Raw genomic sequence first — 21,238 nt, 5'->3', positions numbered from 1 at the left:
TTGTACCGCTGTAATGTCGGTGCATGATTGGCTTGTTTTGAGATTAGTCTCATTGAGAGTTAAACTAACTAGTTAGCATAGATAACTTCCATTGTATTACTGCTTTAGTTAAGGGAGAGGTATCAGCATATGTAAGTGTATACTTTGTGTGTATGCACATCCATTTAGTGAACAAACTTGCAGGTCAATAATGCATGCTCTTACCCGGGATCTATGCATTGGATTGTCAAAGTCAGTTCCCTCAGGGGCCAAGCACAGCCATCCACCATAAATAGGTTTAGCCTGTAAAAGAGAGAGGGGGAAGAAAACGAGCAATTTAGGTAATCATTAAAACTGGAAAGAGAGCGTGAGCTGAGGGTGATGGGGGGGGGGGGCTTTTTGGATCCAGATGTTTTCTCGGTTCTCACAGTACATTTTGCTGCAACACACATACACTAGTTGTCGAGCCTTTTGCTGTAATCAACTCTGTTTGATGGCATGCCTGAGTGCTTCTCTTTCCTGTTTCCCCACAGCTCATGAGATCAGTATGACCAAGGGAATATTCTCAAACCAAACAAATCCCATCCATACACGATTCACACTGTCAGTCCGACTGAGGTAGAAAAGTTCAGAAGACACAGAAACATATAAACACAGAGCGTGCTCCCATTGTGCAGGGGGCAGGCTCTTTAAAACTGGTGCTCTTTGCTCTCCATTAACACTAACATTCTCTTTAAGTGTTAACCATTAGCGAGCAGCTCTCATACCAGACCACAGACGAAAACTAAAGTGTCTCTGCTGGAAAGCAGAAGGATCCAATTATTAGCCTGCTATTCTAATACTGGCCCTGTTACTGCTCCATGTCACTGCATGCCTGCCATAAATCTATACATGCCTTGTTTGAACATGCATAGACGTGCCTGTGAAGGCAAGCTTGATAAGCTGAAACCATTAAAAAGGTTATTTTGGAGGGGCAGCAGGCTGTGACCCAGATAAATCAAAATCAGTCTAGTAGTTAGGTAGAAGATGACAAACCATTTCACTCATGATCAGACATCATGACAGACAGCCTGAAAATGGTAAAGCATACACAGACAAACACTATGGGAGAGTCACTAAACATGGTGCAGCTGTTTCAGAAAGGACAGGAACAAGAACACATCCCTGCATATGCTCACACACTTGCAAAAACACACAATGGTTCAAACCTCCTCCCCACTGATCCTGCAGGGAACACTCCTGCAGTGCCCTTTCATCCAAACTAGTATCAACTATAAAATGAACCTTAGCTCATCTCTCCCGTGCAAAGAAACCAGTAGAATTAGCACAGTGCAAAGGACATGCTACATGGCATGCTATTCCTGGATGATGTTGCAGTGTACTACAGAGAATGTTGAGCCAAGATCAGCGATTTTTGCTGGCACAGTGGCCAAGATAATACAGTGGTCTCACTGAAATAAATGAAGAAGGTGTGTTTCAGTTGCAGTGCAACTGTCAGTCTGATCGCAGACTGAGGCTCAAAAAGAACGGGTCTGACCTAGATGGAGGGCAAAAGTGTTTACAGCTGATGGGCCACATTCAAAGATGGGGCAAAAAGCAGGTCTTCAAAGAAAGGGTGGAGATGTTACAATCAGTATGAAGAGAACGGTGCACATTTTCAGATAGTCTCTCCTGGAAGCCATACATAGTCTTGTACTTGGCTGTTCAAATGACCAAAATTCTTTTGTCAAGAATGAAAAACAGAGCTAGACAGAGCAGTTCAAGTCCATATTACATTCTCATCTCTGCGTAACTCGCAAACGCTGATGTGAAGTGGGTGAGAATGTCAGATGTTCACTGAAAGTTACAGAAACTGACATAAAGACAATCATGTACTCCTTTCTCCTAGATGACTGCAAAACTATCAACTGTGATCACACCTCATAACTGCTGTCTCACAAAGGCTTTACAAGCTGGGGAGACTTTCAACCACCTCTATAATTGTGATGGCACATGACAACATAAACACAATTACATCAGTGACTTCACAGCATTGTATGACTGGCTCTGTACGACTGGCATTAACGACGTACAAAATGAGCAATCGTAGAACCTGTTCAGACCTTGTATGAACACATGCCCTGAGTAATCTAATCATAAGTGGACAGCTTAAAGTCCATCAGTTCACATCTGGCATTAAAGTTTGATTTGTTTACAGTCAATAACATGTTGTCTTCTTTCATAAATTTACCGTACTGTAAATGGTGAGATCAGTTGAAACAGCGTGTTCAAACAGCTGCTAAAAGTTGGCAGGTAAGACAGATTTCAGACAGGCTGGTACAGTGATGCAGCAGTACTTTTTACAAGAAACAACTTCATGTACTACATTAAAAGCTGAATTTACAAGAAGGCAAGAATGATTTAGAAATTTCCACTGCTGTCTGGCAAAGCTTTTAAGTTTCTCTTGGCTAAAGAACTCTCAAGATTTTGCAGTTTTTGAGGGAGTCGGGGGATATTGTGGTTAATAATTCGATGGTGAAATCAGGTGAAAGACAGTCGTGTGTTCACAAACACCTGCAGCTCACCTTAGCAGGTAAGACAGCTCATGTGGTCTGAGTGCTCATATCTAAAATGCCTCCTCATCATCCAGTACATCCCTGGGTGTATATAGACCTGTCCACATGTGATCGATTCACGCAGGATGAATATTAACACCAGGTCTGACAGGACCACAGACACATGACAGAATGACAGACAGTTGGCCTCTTAACTATGCTGCCACAGTGAAACACTCAATTGTCAACCAGCGTCTTCAAAAGGCTCTTTCCCCATTCAAACTACAATAAGAGACCAGTGTGTATATGCATTACTCCTTTTTGATGAGCATTTTTAAAGCTCTGCTTTCAGAGTAGAAGAGACTAGGCTTAGTGTGGAACAGCAGCAAAAACTGAGAGAAAACGGCGTATTTTCAAATTTGTATTTTTTACTGTGGACGTGGTCATGGTTGTAAAGAGTGGTTTCATTCTAGCAGTGTGCTGTTGTCACTGACCAGCATGTGGTTGACAAATAAAAAAAAAGGGAGCTGGGTGTGACAGCAGATCCAAATGAAAGTTGTTCCATTATCACAACAGTGATTCCACACACAAAAAAGCCCTTACAGAAACACTGCATTAAGCTGGAGCAGAGCCACAGATATGAGTGAGAGTCTATTTGGCATGAAGTGATGGCGTCTGTCCTTGAGTGATGAAAACAATTCTGAGAACAGCCTGCAGTCAGTAACTGTGTTGGAACATTTGGTACGTGTTAAAGCTATGAGCTCCACTGTGTATCATTATAAGCTCTCATGGTGGGATGTTGAGCAGCAGCCTCTGGGAAACTCTACTCTGATTTCCCAACCCCACGCTTCCTTTCTCTCCCTGTGACTCCTGCTCCCACTCCTTAAATCCCATCACATCACTGCCCATCTTTCTCCGTCCCTCCCACGTACATGTAAACCTCAGCCTGCCTGCATCTTCCATCACTGCCCTGCCTCCCACCACAGCATCTCAGTTCTTATGGACATAAACGATTCAAGTGACCGAGTGAAAACCGTGACAACAGACTTTAGAACTCATAGGGAACTAAAACTCTTTAAGAAGCACATCGACTGAAATAAAATAATGCACTCAGGCTCCAGAAGCAGCCCCTCCCCAGTCCACCTTTTACTCTAACATTGCTGAACAAAGAGATTGTTTATATTGGATACTGTCCTTCAGCTCTCTTCCCTTTGCATAACTTTTCCATGTGGGCTATCTGTTTCAAAGCTATATTCTCAAGCTCAAGTTCCCTTAAGTTCAAAAGAACTTGCATTTAATTTAGGGCTCAAATTCACTTAGCTAAATCACCTATTCATGGTGTTTTAACATCATTATGCAGCTATACAAGAGTTGTTTTTTTTCACTGGGTTATTGAGTTTGTCTCCTTTAAGTCAGCCCATAGCACATTCTGAACACTGGGGACATTTTATAAAAAGCCTAAACCTCACCTTGGGTCTGCTGAACAACACAGAAGTTTAACATTGTTTATGTGCTGTTATATAATAGAGATTTAGGACAGTAATTGCCTAGGTGTTGAGCAGTAACTAGTTTGAGGGCTGTCCAGATAGAATCCTTACAAAACCTGCTTGTGCAGCTGAGCTCCCTGCTAACCATTTGAAAAGCTGACAGTCTGTAGACAGCTTAAAGCGTGTGGGCGACTGGGCAACAGTGAAGAGTAAGGACTGATGGCGTATCATTCTCAAAGTCCAGAGCAGTAAATCTCGCTGGTTCCGGGTCCAGGTCACAGGGAGATTAGAGGAAGTGATGTAACCATAAGCTGTCTATCTTGACTCAGGAGTCTTGAATCAGAACGGTTAACCTCCAATGCACTCAGTGCAGCAAGTAATGAATGCTTTTGAAAAATAAAGCAAGTGTGTGCCCCCACACACTCTCAGAGGAGAGGAGGATGCTGACGTTGCTTTCTGACTCTTAAGCCGTGTTCAAGGGCCCATCTGGGCCTGATGTCTGGGATCAATTACAGGATACAACAGAGACTAAACTAATGATTTGAGAGAGGGAGAGAAGAGGGACCCAGAAAACATGCAAAGAATATGATCTCTCCACAGCTGAACACAACTTCACTTTATCTTTGTTGTTCTCCCCATTAGCTTCCACACAGTGCTCTCTGGTCAGCCTGGGGTACACACTCAAAACAAACAACTGCAGATAAACAACAGCTGAAGGTTATACAATCAATCATGGGGGCCAAACTGGCAGGCAAATGTAGCCATTGCAGAAATCCACAGGAATTAACTTTCCCCAGTCTGGTTAAGAAACAGACACTTGGACAGAGACAGGCACGAGAAAGAAGTGAGGAAACCATATATGTTTTTTGGTCCAGCCAAAATAAACACCTTAACTTCTCTACATCATAATCAAAATGGCACTTTTTATCAAGTTGTACCACACACACTGTACAGATATGACTGTCTCTTTAATGGACATCCTGCTGGTCATTACAAATTGACTTTGATGTTTAACTCATTAGAAGGATGGGTGTTACATTTTCAAATAGGAATCATAATCGTTACCAATACAAGCAATACGTTTTTAAAAGGGTTGTGGCTCTCAGCCTACATTCTCATGAGCCTGACAACCTGGTTACATACTTAACAGCTAAAAATCGTTTCTACTTTCCAGTCTGGCAGCAACAACAGCTCTTGAAAGACTCTATCTTAGTTGGCACTCATTCAAGAGACTAAAAACTATTAAAGTACAGGGAATCTAAATGACACTGATGTTATTAATATTGTTCGTAACATGCTTAGCTTACCTGGGTTAGATCCTGGTCCGTCAAAAGATGCAGTTCTCGTGGTTTGAAGCAGTTCTGACATTTACTTTTGTTGAAGAAGTTCGCCTGAAATTTCCTACAGGAGTTTTCTTTTGCGGTAGACATTATATTTTACCTCTTTTTAGACAATCTGGATGACTTTTATCAACAGTGGAGTTGTAATCCCGCTGTTTTAGTGTGCGTCTCTTCTATCCCAACTTCCAAAAAGCTTCAGCACTTCGATGCATTTTCAAGTAAAAAGATCAAACGGGAGTTGAACTGCTCGGGAACAACTTTCAAATGAAAAGTTATTTTTGTCAGTTTAGTTGTATCCAATTGCCGCTTCCCAATAAATAATAATTAGCTGCCATCAAGCCAGCCGTCTCATCACTCAGTCAATGATGAATGCTTTTCAGTCCATGGCCTGCAATCACAAAGCGGAGTGGTGAGAAAGGTGGCTAATATCCTGTTAGCTTGCCAGTGGATTTCAAAATCAATAAGGTGATGGCGTATGCCACAAAAACATTTGCACACAGTTATCGCCTTTAAGCTCCGGGGCGATAGCGTCCATTAAGTAACGACAGACTCCCATGAGAAGAAAACTTGCAGTCAGACAGAAGGCTACTATCCCAGTCGCAGCAGTCAGTCCATGCGAAGTTCATCCAGTGCTCCTTTGCTAGGTTGCGGTTAGCCCAGTTAGCTTCCTCGCAGATAGGGTAGCTAATGAAAACCTGTGTTGGGTGGCGTCTTTAACTAGACTTTTTAAAAAGATAAGGTCCTGAAATCCAGTCCCAGCGCTTTTCTCTCAAAGAGAGACGTAGCATGTAAGGAAAACACCCCCGAGCCAGTCACAAATTGCGAAAGCGTTATTTGGGATTTGGTTCCATAACTAGCTTGGTTAGCAGCAAGAGGTTTATTTTCTTCGTTCCCAACGGAGTGAGGGGGAGCGGAGAGAACACACACACACACAGGAGCCTGGAATTCTGAGGAGTCTCGCGATAACAGCTCAACGTCGCCGCCCACAGAGGGAACACAATTATCGCGCTTTTCAATATATAATAATTACGCGACCCTTTCAAAAGTGTACAAGTACAGGGGTGCAGAGGTGGAAACAAAGTAAATTATACTTAAATACTAGAAGAAGGGTTGTATTATTTTTAAGTGGAATTGTCAGCAGCTAAATGTGCTTTAAGTATTTTGTAAGTCAAGATAGTCATTAACTGCATCCATTATAAAATTGCGTAAAATAGAAGAACTCAATCAAAGTAGTAATACGTCAATATTGTACTTAAATGTAGTACATGGGAAATGGACTTTACTGCTTTCCACAACATGCAAAGTATTGTAAAATGTGTTAAAACTCCGAAAAGTAAAATAACTCACAAAGAAGAGGAAGAGCCTCTGTAAATCATCATCATATATTGGAATGTTGGAATTTTAGTTGGAAAACATTACCAACTGACTTTTAAGTAGCAGTACAATGCAAACACTTGCCCCTTAACACATTTGTCGTCCATCCCCTTATGTTGGCAACAAGGGAACATGCCTCAAATGTTATGTGTGTATATTAATGGCTGACTCAAGCAGAGGCTATTATAAGCAGTTCCAGCAGACAGCAGCGGGACAGAGAGACAGAGGAATAGAGCTCTGTGAATGGACGAGGGACATAGAAGGAGGAGAAGGGCCTCTGTTCCCTAACTAAACCTGGAAAAAAACAACAACCAACCCTGCTGAAGGATTAACTCCCTGTCCGTGCTGTAAGTGAACCAAGAATAACACAGATTACAGGTGTGTGTCCGTTGTGTGGTTGCTATAGACGTACACTCACAAGCCGAATGACCCGCTGAGATCTGATCATGTGTCAGCTGAGCTGGGATATGGGTCTCTGGTGTCATCATATATTAGTTTTAATGTAAATTACAGGTTATCTTAATTTATTTTCTCAAGTAAATCTGGGAAAATAAGGTCATCCATTGCTTATAAATGTGAACCTTCCTGGCTGCCTCAGGGTATCTTATGACAATATCCGGGAGGTGACATAGTGAAAGGCATGCTGTGGCTGCTGCATGCCCAGAATATATTTAGGTGCTCTCCTCAAGCTCACTTTACATGGAAAGTGTGTTATACTTCCCTCGTGGGGCTTAACACATTTAGAGCAGAAAACTATAGTTTGTCACAGTCAAAGTTCATAAATGTACATATAAAGTAACTGGATATATTGTTCTGTAAGTGTTTTTCGATGTATGGCTACAAATGACTAGGGTAGGAATTAGTTTCCATTTATCTGCTTTTAACATTTGATATGTTGTTCATTAATTTGTAAACAGGGTAGACTGGATGTTAGACCTCTGTCTTAGACTACTTAGACTACCAATATTTACTCTAACTTCACTCCTCCCAGTGTTGACAGGAAGGTATGATAGGCTACAGTGAACTGCATTGTTTCATAGTCTGAGGTTTTCTCCTCGCTACTGTGGAAAAGCATTTCGTAAGCTTACCATCTCAAACAATTGCTTCTGACAGATCTTGTTGATACACGCTTGATTTAGAAAACATAACGAACTGTGAACTATCCTGATAAAAACCCCATCATCCATTATTGGTTTCCCTGATTGAATCAATACCAAACACAAAAGAGGACTTAAAGATAAAGAAAAAGATTCAGAGAATGGATTTTTAGCTTTCAGATAACTCAGATGGCCTCTGAATTTACATTCAGTTTGATGAAGGCCTACTTTTTGTTGCTGACACTACACCATAAATGAGCCACACCTTGGGAGACCTAAAACTTGATCCAAGCTGTTATGTCAGCACAGACTGTTGGCTCTTCCAATGCGGGTCAGTAGGTCTGTAGCTGTTCACTGCACTGATCCTGTGCTTTCTCCTCTACAGGACATGGCCCTGCCCTCGGTGATGGTGTTGCCCCTGCTGATAGTATTAGCGGCAGGGGTCTATTACATCTACAATGAGGTCATGCACTTTATGTCCAAGTCCTTAGTGCGAAACAAAGTGGTGGTGATCACTGATGCTGTGTCCGGGGTGGGAACTGGTAAATGATCCCACTTGTGTTTTCAAAATTTAACCTGACTTTCCTTGCCATGGAGGTTTGTTTCCACCCTTCTTTGTTAGTTTCTCTGTCTCTGCCTGTCAGAAGGATGTTTAAAAGCAAATTCTATGAAATTTCACTATTTGTAAGCCTTAGGGGGTGAGGAACAGTTGATTTAGGTGGTGATTCAAAGCTTAGATTTGTGCGATTTGATTCGTTTCTTTGAACTGAGTCTGTATATAGTATAATATCTGTATACAAAATATGAATCTACAGGAAGGAAGCTGTTAATTTAGCTTAGTGTTCAGAAAGAAAGCAAGGGGAAAATAGCTAGCCTGGATCTATCCAAATGTAAGAACATTTTCAGACTGGTTTTATTTATATTAAACAAATGACGTGTCATGCGATGAAAACTGTTAAGTTTGTGTCCCCAACATTAAAAGGTAAAAGAAAGACAAAAACTGTCAATACTGTTTTCACTGGCTGAAGACATTAATACACAGTACTAATGCAAAAGAGTACTTATTAAGAAAAAATTCTCATGTCTGTTCTGACCACTTCTCACATTCACTGAGGTAGCAGTGTTTTTAGGACCATAAATGTTTCCCTCTTCATGGGAAATGTGTAAAATAAAATAAATTTAAAAAAAAAAAAGACAAAAACACATTTTGGTTTCGATCACGAACATGATTGCTGTTGAATGCTGTCACATTAATGTATTTCTGTACTTGAGAGGAAATAACATTTAAGAGTTATTAGTAAGTTTTGAGTTTCTTTTAGAATATTTTTTAGAATATGATTTGGTATATTTATCTTTTAAAACCTTCTGTGTCAAGCATGAGATATGCTTGAAAAACATGGCTAGAACTAAATGACATTTTCTGAATGTAATTTGCATAAAACATTAATTTTCATTTAGCTGCATTAAGTGCAGTGTTGGCTTTGACCACAAAGAGATGTTATCCTGTTATTAAATACAAAAGTTCAAAAATCCTACAATTTCATGGTCCAGACTTCAGACATAGCCAGGCTAGCTGTTCCCTGCCCACCTTCAGTATTCAAGCTAAGCTAACTACCTCCTGGTGCTAGCTTCATATTTTCTGTACAGACATGAAAGTGGTTTGAATCTTATCTAAATCTCAGCAAGAACTCAATTAGGTGTATTTTGTTTTTTAAAAAAAGTCAAACTTTAATGAAGTGACAATTTTATTCAACATGATTTTTTTCTCTCTGTTCAGAGTGTGCCCATCTCTTCCATAAGGGTGGCGCCAGACTTATTCTGTGTGGGACTAGCTGGGATAAACTGGAATCTCTGTATGACTCTCTGACAAATGACGCTGACCCCAGAGAGGTGAGGAAAAATATAAAATGTGGATATAAATTGTTCCAGTATTAGTTTTCATTTGAAACATACCAGACTCTTTAGCAAACATTTCCAAACTAAAGCCATTACTCTTTTTTTTTTTGAGGTGCTGAGTCATCTTTTTGGCAAACTAGCTGAGAAACAAATCTTTCACTATGGCTGCTACAATAAACACTACTATCTCATGTGTATAAATATACACTGGAAACTTGAATAGTACAGTGACAATTCTTATCAGCAAGCAGAGCCTTTACCATGCCACAAAATCGCTCAGGATTAATACATGACACCGACATAATATGGTGGGTTTAATGTTTTAAGCAAGTGAAAAACAGATTCTCTCCTTGTTTTTATTCTAATCCTCCTCTATCGCCACCTCCCAGGTCACCACTTCCTACTTTTGTTAACACAATAGCAGGATATCCTGTCTGACAGCACACTGTCCTGTATGTATCTTCTATACACAGACCAGAGCAGATGTATTTATATGGAAGAAGCACATAAATAGTTCACAGTATCATCTAATTATCAAATGAGTGCATGGCTATTGATGTTTTCAATGTGGATGATGCAAATCATATCAATTTCTGGTTACTGTTAAGATTGCTTTTCTACGCATTATCACTGACTGGCGCTCCAAGCTTACTTACCTTTGTTGTTCCCGTTCCAACATCTAAATGTGCATCAGTCTATGACAATGGACTATTTTGCTACAACCACGACAAAGAATATCTGCTCAGTTTCTTTCTGAATGATATCATTTTATGTTATATATTTTCCTCTTATAATGAAACATTTTTTCTTGTTATTACTACCCACCAAATGATTCAGTTTCAAATGTAAACTAAGATTATGTGGACAGTATGAAGACTGCAGGGTATTTCTGAGTGAATTGATTTCCCTATTAATTTCACTGCTTAGAGCTACATGAGAAGATCAATACAACTCGCGTGTTTGTATTCTAAATGTGAAACTAACCACTAGGTGATTGGCTTAGCTTAGCATAAACACTCTACTGGGGGAAACTGGTAGCTTGACACTGTCTTACAGTGTTCTGGTAAGTGGAATTTTCCTCTGACAGAGATGCAGTCATCAAAGTATTAGCAAAAAAGTATATTTATTAAAGTGTGGTACTATTCATTTAAAGTGGAATCATTTTATTACTTAAGAATAATGAGAAAAACATAGCATGAGCAGATTTTGATATAACCTAAAAAACATTTGCACTGTAACTGAGAAAATGCTGCCATTCTAACAAGCTAATATTTTATGTAATGGAGGCAGGAACACCAGTCACACCGATGCTTGATGAACAGAACACATCCACTCATAGGACTTCAGTAATACAATCCTGTGTCTTCGTAGACGTTTGCCCCAAAGCTGGTGATCCTGGACTTTAGCGACATGTACAGCATGGAAGACGTGGTGGCTGAAGTGTTGGAGTGCTATGGCTGTGTGGATGTGTTGATCTGTAATAGCAGTATGAAGCTGAAGGCCCCAGTACAGAGTGTCTCCCTGGAACTGGACAGAAACATCATGGACATTAACTACTTCGGCCCCAGCACTCTGGCCAAAGGTGGGCAAGACATTCGTGAGAATGTCATAACCAGATACACTAGTGGTACTATTTGAATGGTGTTTTGTCTTAGTGACCTTTTTTAATCTAAATGCAAATATGTCCAATTAATGTGGCAGGTGTTCTTCCAACAATGATCTCAAGAAGATCAGGGCAGATTGTGCTGGTCAACAGCATCCAGGGAAGACTGGCTGTTCCATTTAGAAGTTCATGTGAGTTGCCAACAGAAGTCTCTATGAGATACTTTTCCCCATCAGTTTTAAAGAGTTGGTTCAATTAAATTACAGAAAAGGATATTTTTTGCAGCCAGTAGAGGTGGATGGTGAAGCCTGAAGCAGTGAAGTAGAAGTACATTTAGTGATCCAAATAATGAGTTGAGCAGGAGAAAGAAAGTGTCTATTGAAAAAGTTATATGCAACTGCAAGAGTAATACATTATATTTTAGTTATGTTTAATATGGACATGAATAACATTGACATTTTTTGTGAATAAAAGAAAATTGTGGCCATATCATCATGTCCCTATTGGATAATCTGTAAATATAAATAAATTAGTAAATAAAATAAAAAACACTAAATTGCCAGTGAATTAGGTACAATTAGTCAGTTAAAGTAATGCCATCTAATACAACAATCCTTCAATAAATGCTACTTCCATGAAGGTTATGATGTTCAGTTTTTGGTGAGACTGAGAGGTGTTGATTTAACTGTGATCATTTTAGAGGATGTACTTTGTGATGCTCTTGAATTATACTGCATTGTACTGATAGTATTGCTATTACTTTGGCCACATGGGTATATCAGTGAAGATAGACTAAATAACAGAGTCACCTCTCCGAGCTGAACATTATAGCCTTCATAAAAGTAGGACACAACTCTGATTTTTGAGACAGCATGATTACATAAGATGTTAATGAGAAGAAGACCTTGAATCTGGGGTGATGCAAAGAATCTGCTTGTACAAGCAGTCGTGATAAATCTACTTCAAAAAAAGGAGACAGACTGGAGGGAAATAATGGAACAGTGCGGGTGCAAACCCATTGTATTCAAATTGTAATTACTTTCTACCAAACAATCCCCATGAAATCTGCTGACAGCACATTCACTGGATTTTCCAGAGTAACTTTAATAAGGTGACGCGACCCTTTAAAATGTGATCCCTTTAGCACTTATGCCTTCTTTACATGAAATACTACCAACCTGCTGAGGACTCAGACGTGTTCTCACAGTGTGGTGTAACACACCTGTGACAGAACAGAAAACTATTAGACAAAGAATGTCCTCTGCAATGTATGGAATGAGACCTTAGTGCAGAGTCACACCTCTTTTGTGTTTGCACAAAAGAATTTATGTTTCTGTGTGTGTGTGTGTGTGTCGGCACTTGTCAGATGCTGCATCTAAGCATGCGGCGCAGGCCTTCTTTGACTGCCTGCGGGCTGAAGTGGAGGAGTATGGGATCGTTGTCAGCACCATCAGTCACACCTTCATCAACGCCTCCGACCCGCCGCCTGTCGAGGAACCCGCTCCTAAACCAAACACTCTGTCTGCATGTGAGTAATAGAACTGGTATGGAAGTGACAGAGGAGGTATCGATACATGATAAATCATTACAAAGATGTTTCAGTGTATGCGAAATGGATATCAGGGTGAGTGTTTTCCAGCTGATGATGTATTACTGGCTTATTGAAGTAGAGGAAACACATTTTAGTTGTTCATGACTTTTCAAATGTTTGGAATATGTTTGAGTATGTATTATAACCTAAATGTTCTTCCACAGTTATTGCCAGACAGATGACCCACGGCGTGCGTCCGTCAGTTCTGGCCAATGAGATTATGCAAACGGTCAACAGGAAGAGGAAGGAAGTTGTGATGGCCCACCCCATCCCCAGGGTGGCCGTCTACCTCCGCTCCCTCATCCCCTCCTTCCTCTTTGCTGTGCTGGGTGCTGGAGTGAAGGACTCAGTCCTGGCTGAGCAGATGTAGTAGGAGAAAGGCTGAAATACAGGATGGGATCATACAGAGATGTGATAGAAAGCATGGATTTTTTGGATATGGTAGATTAGTGAAAGTATGTGCTGCATAAGGCGGGATCACAAACTGGGCAAAGCAAGCAACTGCACCAGGATCCCAACCCCTTGAGGACCATCAGGTTCATCATGTGGCAATTAGTCTTTGCTAACTGAAAGCTAAAATCCTTAAGATTTGAATGAAAACAACCCTGTCTTTCATAGTATTTGTGAGTATAGGTTAAACAATTACAAAACAAACTGCAAATCAAAAATATGTAATAAATATTGAGCTTGAATCTTGCCATGTGTGCACAGTAAGTTTTTCATTTGATCAGATTTACAAACTGAGCTAATGCACTGTATGTGCAGAAATACAGTATATGCAGGGCGTTGCATGCAGATGTGCATGTCAGTATGTGCAGATGGAAAAGACAGCATATGCAGAGATCTGAAGCAATATGACTATTTACAGAACACCTGATAAACAATCTAGCCTGAATAGAACTGGTCAGACCTTTGTCTTTTTAAATTAGATTTTGTCAGCTGTGTGATTTGAGGGACAGGAAAATGGCAGTAAAGCCTGAATACATAGATTTTAGTTTTCATCTGAAATTACACAGCGGGGAATTACCCTCTGGAAATTCCAGGGAATTTAGATGGATTGTTTTCAAAGTAAAATCTTTTCATTCACTGAAATACATTTGTGGTTGAATTTTACTTTAACTTCAGCTTCCTATAAAATTCTAGTTACTATTGTCTTTGCTTCTATACTACTTTATACTTTTACTCTACAACATTTCAGAGAAGAATGTTGTGCTTTACTGAATTATTTGACAGATATTTTTACATTACAGATCAGTTTTTTTCACCCATATGTTCATGTTGAAAGGTTAAACTAGCTACAATTCAACCAGCTGCAAAATTAAAATACACCTTTATAGCTGTAATAATAGAATAGGAATATTTTCTTAATAATACAATGCATATAAAATAATTTGAATGCAGGACTTTTATTTGTAACAGAGTCATGTTTTTATTGTGATTTTGTTACTACTTCCTTTAAAACTTCTTCAGAACAGTTTATGTAGATAGATATAGATAGATTATGTAGATATCATCAGAAGGAAAGATTTGACTAAATGTACTGATCCGGTAGTCTAATCTGATTTCAGGTGTGAATGCCTTCCTCTATGTGTCCTCTGGGTGGCAGTAACACATAGTTATTAACAATGAGTGACAGAAGAGAGCAGCATTTGCAAGACCTCCTTTCACAATCATTTGCTTATGTGGGGCAAAGTGTCCCATTATTTGTGCTTTTGAAATATCAGTTAACTCTCCTTACTTGTCAACTATGAAATAACTTAAGCATAAGCATCAGATGATGACACATTTTTTCATATCTGTTGTGAATTGTTGGCACTTATCATCTAGTGTTGCAATAATTGCTTGTGCGTTGCAATGAAAAATAAAAAAAAAGTAAAATAAAATAATTTACACAATAAAAGATTTCTTCATAACAAATGCTATACACCAAAGACCTTCGGGGAAGGTTTGACGTTTACACAGATGCGCTACATCCAATTACATGTCACTGATAAATTTATTGCAGTCGTCACTTCAGGGCTGGAGGACAGGATGGTATTATCCTGCAAGGATTACATTGGTGGGATCAATGCTGATCCATGTGCTCTGAACATGATGGATTTTCTATTTGGTGATTATTTGATGTATAAAATAACACATTTGGTAGATTCATGTTACATTCTCAGTGACAAAAGCCCATTTTTCTGACTCTGTGATGTAAATGAGGAGTAAATTCACAGGGGCTGGTCTAAGCAGTGTGTAAGCACTACTGGCGTCAAGTCCAGCTGGTATGCGTGAGTCTGTCCTCCAGGTCACTCTCCTCTGGGGAGTTCAACATCTTTTGTCTCCAGGGTTGGCGGACAGGAATGTGTTTCTAATGTTCACATGAATAAATGCAGCTCTATGACAATTCCGCATGTCACACAGGAAGGAGTTCTTTAGAGCACTCAGCTGGACTCTCCAAATTGGCATTTTGATCTAACACATTTACATATGTCACACAGAACTGCCAGATCACGTATGTTTCATTGCAAGCAATGGAGGTCAGTCTTGCATATGAATAATTATTTCACAAGTTTCCGGTGAGATCATGAACATGTTGTATTATATCAGCCATGAAATTGTCAGATTCATTTCTGCTTAAAGGTAAATCAAAGAAAAATGCATCGAGGTGTGCAGTAATATCTGAGAATGATCTGAGCCTAATAGTTTCTCTCAATCATCTGCCTGGGCTCTCTGGTGAGCAATATGTTGATAAGGCCCAAACATGGCGAAGATGATTGTCCTGAAGCGATATTCAGCAAGCGATGCATCCTGAATGTGAGGCATGACTTATAGATGAGAATCACCTCACAGGGACGTCTGCTGCTCAGAAATGGTCTTTCCATGAGTGAGGTGATCACCCTTATCAATTTTTAAAGCTCAGGTTATTGACACTTACCTGACTTATGGAGGTTATGCAGAGGCCATGGTAATGATTCCCTAAGCTTTCATAGACAACACCAGAGGGGCCGACTCTTACTTTAAAATATTGGTTGATAGCAGACATTATTGCTCCAGTGAGTATTAAGGCAATGTCTGCACAGTGGGGTTCTCTTTGTCCATCTGCTGTTGCTCAGGATATTTATATTCTGCACCATGGTGTAACTGTAAAGAGATACATATAGACGTGTGTCAAAAATGACAATTTAGGTCATACTAAAAATTGAGTCTGTTCATTTCCACCATGATGGAGGTTCCTTGTTTAGCATAGCTGACTAAAAATAACCAACAAAAATTCTTTTTTCTACTTTTTCTATTTGTTCAAGTCACTCAATGACTTAATTTTTCTTTTCTGTGTATAAATTGTTCTTGAAGCATGGAGAGCTTGAGGCATAGTGAAATGGCTGGTTGATTTAACCCCTGTACAGCATCAGGACGTATCCAAACAAGCATGAAAAGGAATTCAGAAAGAACTCTGTCAAGAACACAACAAAGGAGCAGCTTGTAAGAGTTTACAGCACAACCAAAAAAAAAGTGGATGGACAGCGTTCATTGCAGTGTTGTTTTCAAGCTGTGCTAAGTTAAGTTAAGCTTAAATTGGATGGTGATTTGAAAATAATCACTTTCAACAACAAATGCGCAGAGAATTATCAACCAGCCTTCCGCTTTTCATCACTTTTTAGTATTTTAAGAATTGCTATGATTTTAGGTCCACAACTTGACTGTTTGGCTCACTTTCACAGCTCCCATCAGCCACCTGTTGTAGTGTAACAGGCACTCATTGTCTTCAGTGAACAAAGCGAAGCATCTAGCTAAATAGTTACTTATTTAGCTTTAAAGGTGTAATATGTAAGAATTTGCAACATGTCATATTCTGACTTTCAACAATTAGGGGGCAGTTTAGCACCGGAGTAACTGCTAGCTGCTGTTAACTGTAGCTGCAGTTAGATAGTTAGCTTAGCTATCGCCTTTTGAGGTACAAAGTGGTATTAAAAGACAGGATGGGTTTGGGCTAGCTTGTTAGATAATTAGAAATTAAATTAGATAATTTTAAAAAACACTTAACAGCAATGCTTGACGGTGCCGTTTAGTGAAGGTATCAGTTTCACTATATGAAGAAAATATATGTTAAGTATCCTACAATTTGTAATGCCACCAAAATACACCTTAATTGTGGCAAGTTGTTACTCTTTTCATGAAGTTCTGGATCTGATTATGAAGTAAGTTGGCAAAAACTGCTGCTTCAAATAGTGAATTAACTTTCAACCGACTAAGTTATTCCGAAATACTGAATCCTGCAAAAGCCTTCTGGAACTGAAAGCACTGCAAACTGAAGTAGAGAAATTTAGAGAGACCTGACCTGACAGCCTGAGTGAACTATACAGGATTAAACCATTCTTTTTAGGTATAATCTTGGCATCACACGTCATCTTGAAAAGGGGATTTTTGTCGTAGAAGTCTTCCTAATCCCTCAGTCTTGTTTGGTTTTAAGATTACACATATTTAATCTTAAAGGGAAAGTTTGCCTTAATCTCTTATAAATCCCAGCCTGTGCTGCTTCTCATATCCCTTCACTTCAGAACACTTTCTCACTGACACACAACAGTCTCCACAAGAATAAAACTGCACTGCCAGTTACAGATTAGAGACTTTTAATGGTGGTTACCATAATCCTTCAATTTTCTTGCTTTTGGACAGAAAAGCATTATAATGTTTCTCATGACCCTCAAATCAGGAGGGACCACAGACATAATTATGTTACCAGTGGATGTCAGAGAGAGATTTAAATCAGTGCAAAACTTCAAGGAATAAGCATTTTAGCTGGCTGGGCAAAATCCTTTGTGTGCAAATGCAACAAAAGCCAAACTGAAGCACAGATCCTTCTACTGAAAATAGATCTAGATTAATTTGATAAGTGCAGAGCTTTTCCTTTCTTTTTGGAGTCTGATTTTGACCATTATGTACAGCTGTTTGTGAAAATGCCAGCATGTCAGAGTCCTTATTGATCTGACTGGGTCTATTTGAAGGTGTTAATAAAGCTTGAGTCTCTCTATTGATTGTCTGCCTATTGTAAGTCAAAGTATTGGGTGGTAACACAGTGTTCAACGTCAGGTGCTGGGTTGATGTGTTTACTTTATTGCTGCTGTGCAAATAACCAAGACAAGGAACTTCATGTGTTATTTTAGTATGCATTGGCACAGAAGTTTATGGGCTTGTTAGAAACTGAGAACCCTGTGTTTTTTCCTTTGGGGATCAATTGTTACAATATTTGGAGGATTAGTTTAAGGGTGGTAAATGGCATCTAGATTAATATTTTTATATTTTACAACTTATTTACATATAATATGTATATTCTGTATCACTAACTATCAGTAGATTTCTGAAATTCTTTTATAATTACAGAAATAATGGACAGTTACCAAAGCAGAAGCTCCAAAAGTAGACCCAATAAAGTCATTTGGTTTGACACACACATAGATTTCAAGAAAACTGCAGAATAATACAGACAGTCAGAGTATGAAACATGATATCAGTGTTTACGCACCAGCTAAGTTGCTAAGCTCCAGCATACTGAGTTCTGATGAGCCGTCCCTCTTTGTGCATATTATATGAGAGCTATGGGAATCCAAATGCAACACTATTGACACTGTGCAATTAGAGTGGGGTCATTAGGTCTGCTGCTATTTTAGAGGAAGAAAAGCAAGAGTTGCATCACTGGAATCCTGCCTGGCTGGGAGATGGAGAACACTCACACAAGCAAATAAACTTGAACACACAAACAGTCCCACCGCAACCCACCCCCACCCTCACACACACACACGCTCGCACCCCCTCATCTAAATTAGAGGGGGGGTGACAATGAGAGGAGGGGGTGGCTAATGAAACAGAAGGGGCACCAAGCCAGAAGGGATTTCTAAAGCCTGCTGTTTCTGGATGCCTTGACCCTAGCTCAGCTCCTCACCTTCTTGGCCTCCTTGGGCCACCATATTCTGACCCAACAAGGCTCAGAGAGAGGCAGAGTCTTTTCAAAGGGCTTGATTGGATTTTTCTGTGAAAGGAAAAAACATCAATGTGGGGAACTGTGCCTCTCGGCGTCTTGTGTTGCAGTAACAAAGAAGAGTGTGTATGTGCTTCAGCATAACTATCAACTTCTGGAGGATCACAGTGACCCCTGGTCAAGAAATGCCTTACATAAGCTATGTTCAAAGCATACTTGTGCACACACATGCTCACTGAAATTTACATATGTAGTACTCAGTCACACATTATAGATCTGATTTAATCCCCTTGAGCAATTGCTTTTGAATGCGAAAAATGCTCTATTTGTTGACAGCCACTGTTTTTGATCATTTTGAGTGTTATGACCATCATGATACTCAGAAATGTAGTGAAACTATTCTTTTTAAAACTATTAAAACTGTTCTTCCTTAAAAGGAAGATTCAAATTTTAGCACGATTGTATACCAAAATCTGCAAAATACCTGGTAGAGCTCGCCAGTAACAACAGAGCTCCTTGTGCTTTGTGGAGTGGATCATAAAATTAGATTCATCAGGGGAAACATTAAGGTAAAATTGCCTCCAAAAAACAAGTCCTCACCACTGCACCCTATCAAAACAGTTCGATTCGTCTTCTACATTTAGATTGTCTGTCATACGGAATTTACACGCTATGATTTTCAGACTTGTCAAAGCCTTAAGTGTTGATGTCAGTCACATAACATTTCTCTTCTGGCCCTTGGGTGTCTTGTCTCTTTCAGACTCTCTTGCTTTGGTCCTTGATAGAGCTGACAATTTGTGCAAACAGGCCTGAAGGGGGTACAGAGGGGGATATGGATGGATGAGGGGGTTCAGAGCAGGAATAGAGAGAATGTGGGAGAAAGAGGGAAGGCATGCATGGAAGTAGACAAGGACATAGGCTGGAATTGTAATTGTCTGTTAAGAAGACTTTTGTTCTCTTGCACAGGGCTGACAGCATGTTTCTTTCTGCACTCACTAAAAGGTCCTGTGTGTGTGTGTGTGTGTGTGTTTGTGTGTCTTTAACGTGGCCACTAACAGGTCTCGGATCACTGGTTATGAAAAGAGCGGCTGGTAACCGTTGTGTTTCTGCTGGTAGAACCCTGCCCTTTGATTGGCTAGCTGGAGTGGTGCCGCTGCTGCAGGCAGGAAGGGTTATTTTGGATTTGTGAATGGAGGCCATGTGGGCTGTTGGGTAATCTTTGTGACTTACTGGGACCCAACTGTATAATGGACCAAAGAACGTGGCTTTTGTTGCGTACATGTGCTTCCATTCACTGAGCTGTTTTTCCGCAGGTTTCTTTATGGCATGAGAAGATGTTTTAAAGGGGCGTTTCAACATGTTTTGCAAACTTTCGAACAGCTGTTTAAACCAGGAAAAAACAGATGAATTATTTATAGTGATATAATAATGGCTCTTTCTAAATAACCAATCAACCATTATATTATAGTATGATTTTGGATTTTTTTGATGATTGGAAAACAGTATACTAATGTATATTAATGGTTGTAATGCTGTTATGCTGTATTCATTGTATAAAATTCATGCCCTACTTATGACAAAATTTCACACAACTGATGACATTTTATCTCCAAAAGGACAAAGGCTCAACTTTACTGTGACATCATAATAATCTGTCCACTACTTAACACCTCAACTCTTGGGTGTCCACCTTGAAACTGTACTGATTCTACAGCTCCTCTGTGCTACCGGTTTGAAGAAGCATGTGAAGCATTATGTTTTTTTGTTATTTGTGGCTTCATTCAACATCCATATCTGATGCATTAAGTGCACAAGTTCAATGTTTTTGATGATACTGAGCTTCAGTTGATGTTGTTGTTGTGCCATGTGATGAATCTCTCCAGCAGCCACTGCATGTACTGTATGAGTCTGGACAGACATGGCTGTGAACTGGAAGTGGTGTACTGAGGCATACAACCTTCAGATAGTAATTCTAGTTTGCTCTGTTTTGCAGTTACTGCAAATATTTCATGTTCATGACACGTAATATTTTTTACATGGTAAAGGAGATGTCAAAGTCAAATATTGGCCTTAACCAAACTTTTATTATTAATTTGTCACTGTGTTGTGACTTTGTTGGGTAGCACACTTAATATTACACTATCAGCCTATTACCATTTGATGAATTTGGGATTGTTATTAATCCTGATGGAGGCCTGGCAGCAGTGGTCACTATAGGGATGTTAGTAGAGGCTATGTTGGGCCCAGGGGACTTAGGGATCGATGGGGGGGACTGCTGGCTGGGATCTCCTCTGCTCAGCTGAAATAATGGCCAACCGCTCTGGTCTCTGTGGGAATAGTAGAATATGTAGATAACAGCAAGGCTAGCTTTGAGAAGC

At 39.7% G+C, this 21,238-nt stretch overlaps 2 protein-coding genes across 5 annotated transcripts in view; one reads left to right on the top strand and one right to left on the bottom strand.

Moving 5' to 3' along the window:
* LOC124052247 (myosin phosphatase Rho interacting protein) overlaps positions 1-6,244 on the bottom strand; it is a 40,648-nt gene extending 34,404 nt beyond the window's left edge. For 2 of the 3 annotated variants that reach the window (XM_046376261.1, XM_046376260.1), the window contains exons 1-2: positions 5,308-6,244; positions 205-282 (exon numbers count right to left, since the gene is read on the bottom strand). In XM_046376261.1, the coding sequence (XP_046232217.1) occupies positions 205-282; positions 5,308-5,430 (201 nt within the window). In that variant the 5' untranslated portion in view covers positions 5,431-6,244. The remainder of the gene's footprint in view (positions 1-204; positions 283-5,307) is intronic. The other variant, XM_046376262.1, reaches the window with a different exon arrangement.
* A 53-nt stretch (positions 6,245-6,297) lies between these two features.
* dhrs7cb (dehydrogenase/reductase (SDR family) member 7Cb) lies at positions 6,298-13,598 on the top strand. Of its 2 annotated transcripts, none has more exons than XM_046376263.1 (8): positions 6,298-6,420; positions 6,892-7,061; positions 8,197-8,353; positions 9,589-9,701; positions 11,079-11,289; positions 11,409-11,501; positions 12,677-12,838; positions 13,066-13,598. In XM_046376263.1, exons 3-8 carry the CDS (start codon positions 8,200-8,202, stop codon positions 13,269-13,271), a joined length of 939 nt encoding a protein of 312 aa, XP_046232219.1. In that variant the 5' UTR covers positions 6,298-6,420; positions 6,892-7,061; positions 8,197-8,199; the 3' UTR covers positions 13,272-13,598. The 2 variants fall into 2 exon arrangements, with proteins under 2 accessions (XP_046232219.1, XP_046232220.1); XM_046376264.1 differs by having other exon boundaries at positions 6,889-7,061.
* The last annotated feature ends 7,640 nt before the right edge of the window (positions 13,599-21,238 follow it).

Source organism: Scatophagus argus, chromosome 21, assembly GCF_020382885.2.
Source record: "Scatophagus argus isolate fScaArg1 chromosome 21, fScaArg1.pri, whole genome shotgun sequence".
Classification (NCBI taxonomy): domain Eukaryota; kingdom Metazoa; phylum Chordata; class Actinopteri; family Scatophagidae; genus Scatophagus; species Scatophagus argus.
Note: the sequence above shows the minus strand (reverse complement) of the source record. Positions and strands in the feature narration are given on the sequence as shown.

Coding starts and splice junctions, on each gene's coding strand:
- dhrs7cb (XM_046376263.1), top strand. CDS start 8,200: ATGGCCCTGCCCTCGGTGATGGTGTTGCCCCTGCTGATAGTATTAGCG. Junction 11,502..12,676: donor TGTTCCATTTAGAAGTTCAT/GTGAGTTGCCAA, acceptor GGCACTTGTCAG/ATGCTGCATCTAAGCATGCG. Junction 12,839..13,065: donor ACCAAACACTCTGTCTGCAT/GTGAGTAATAGA, acceptor GTTCTTCCACAG/TTATTGCCAGACAGATGACC.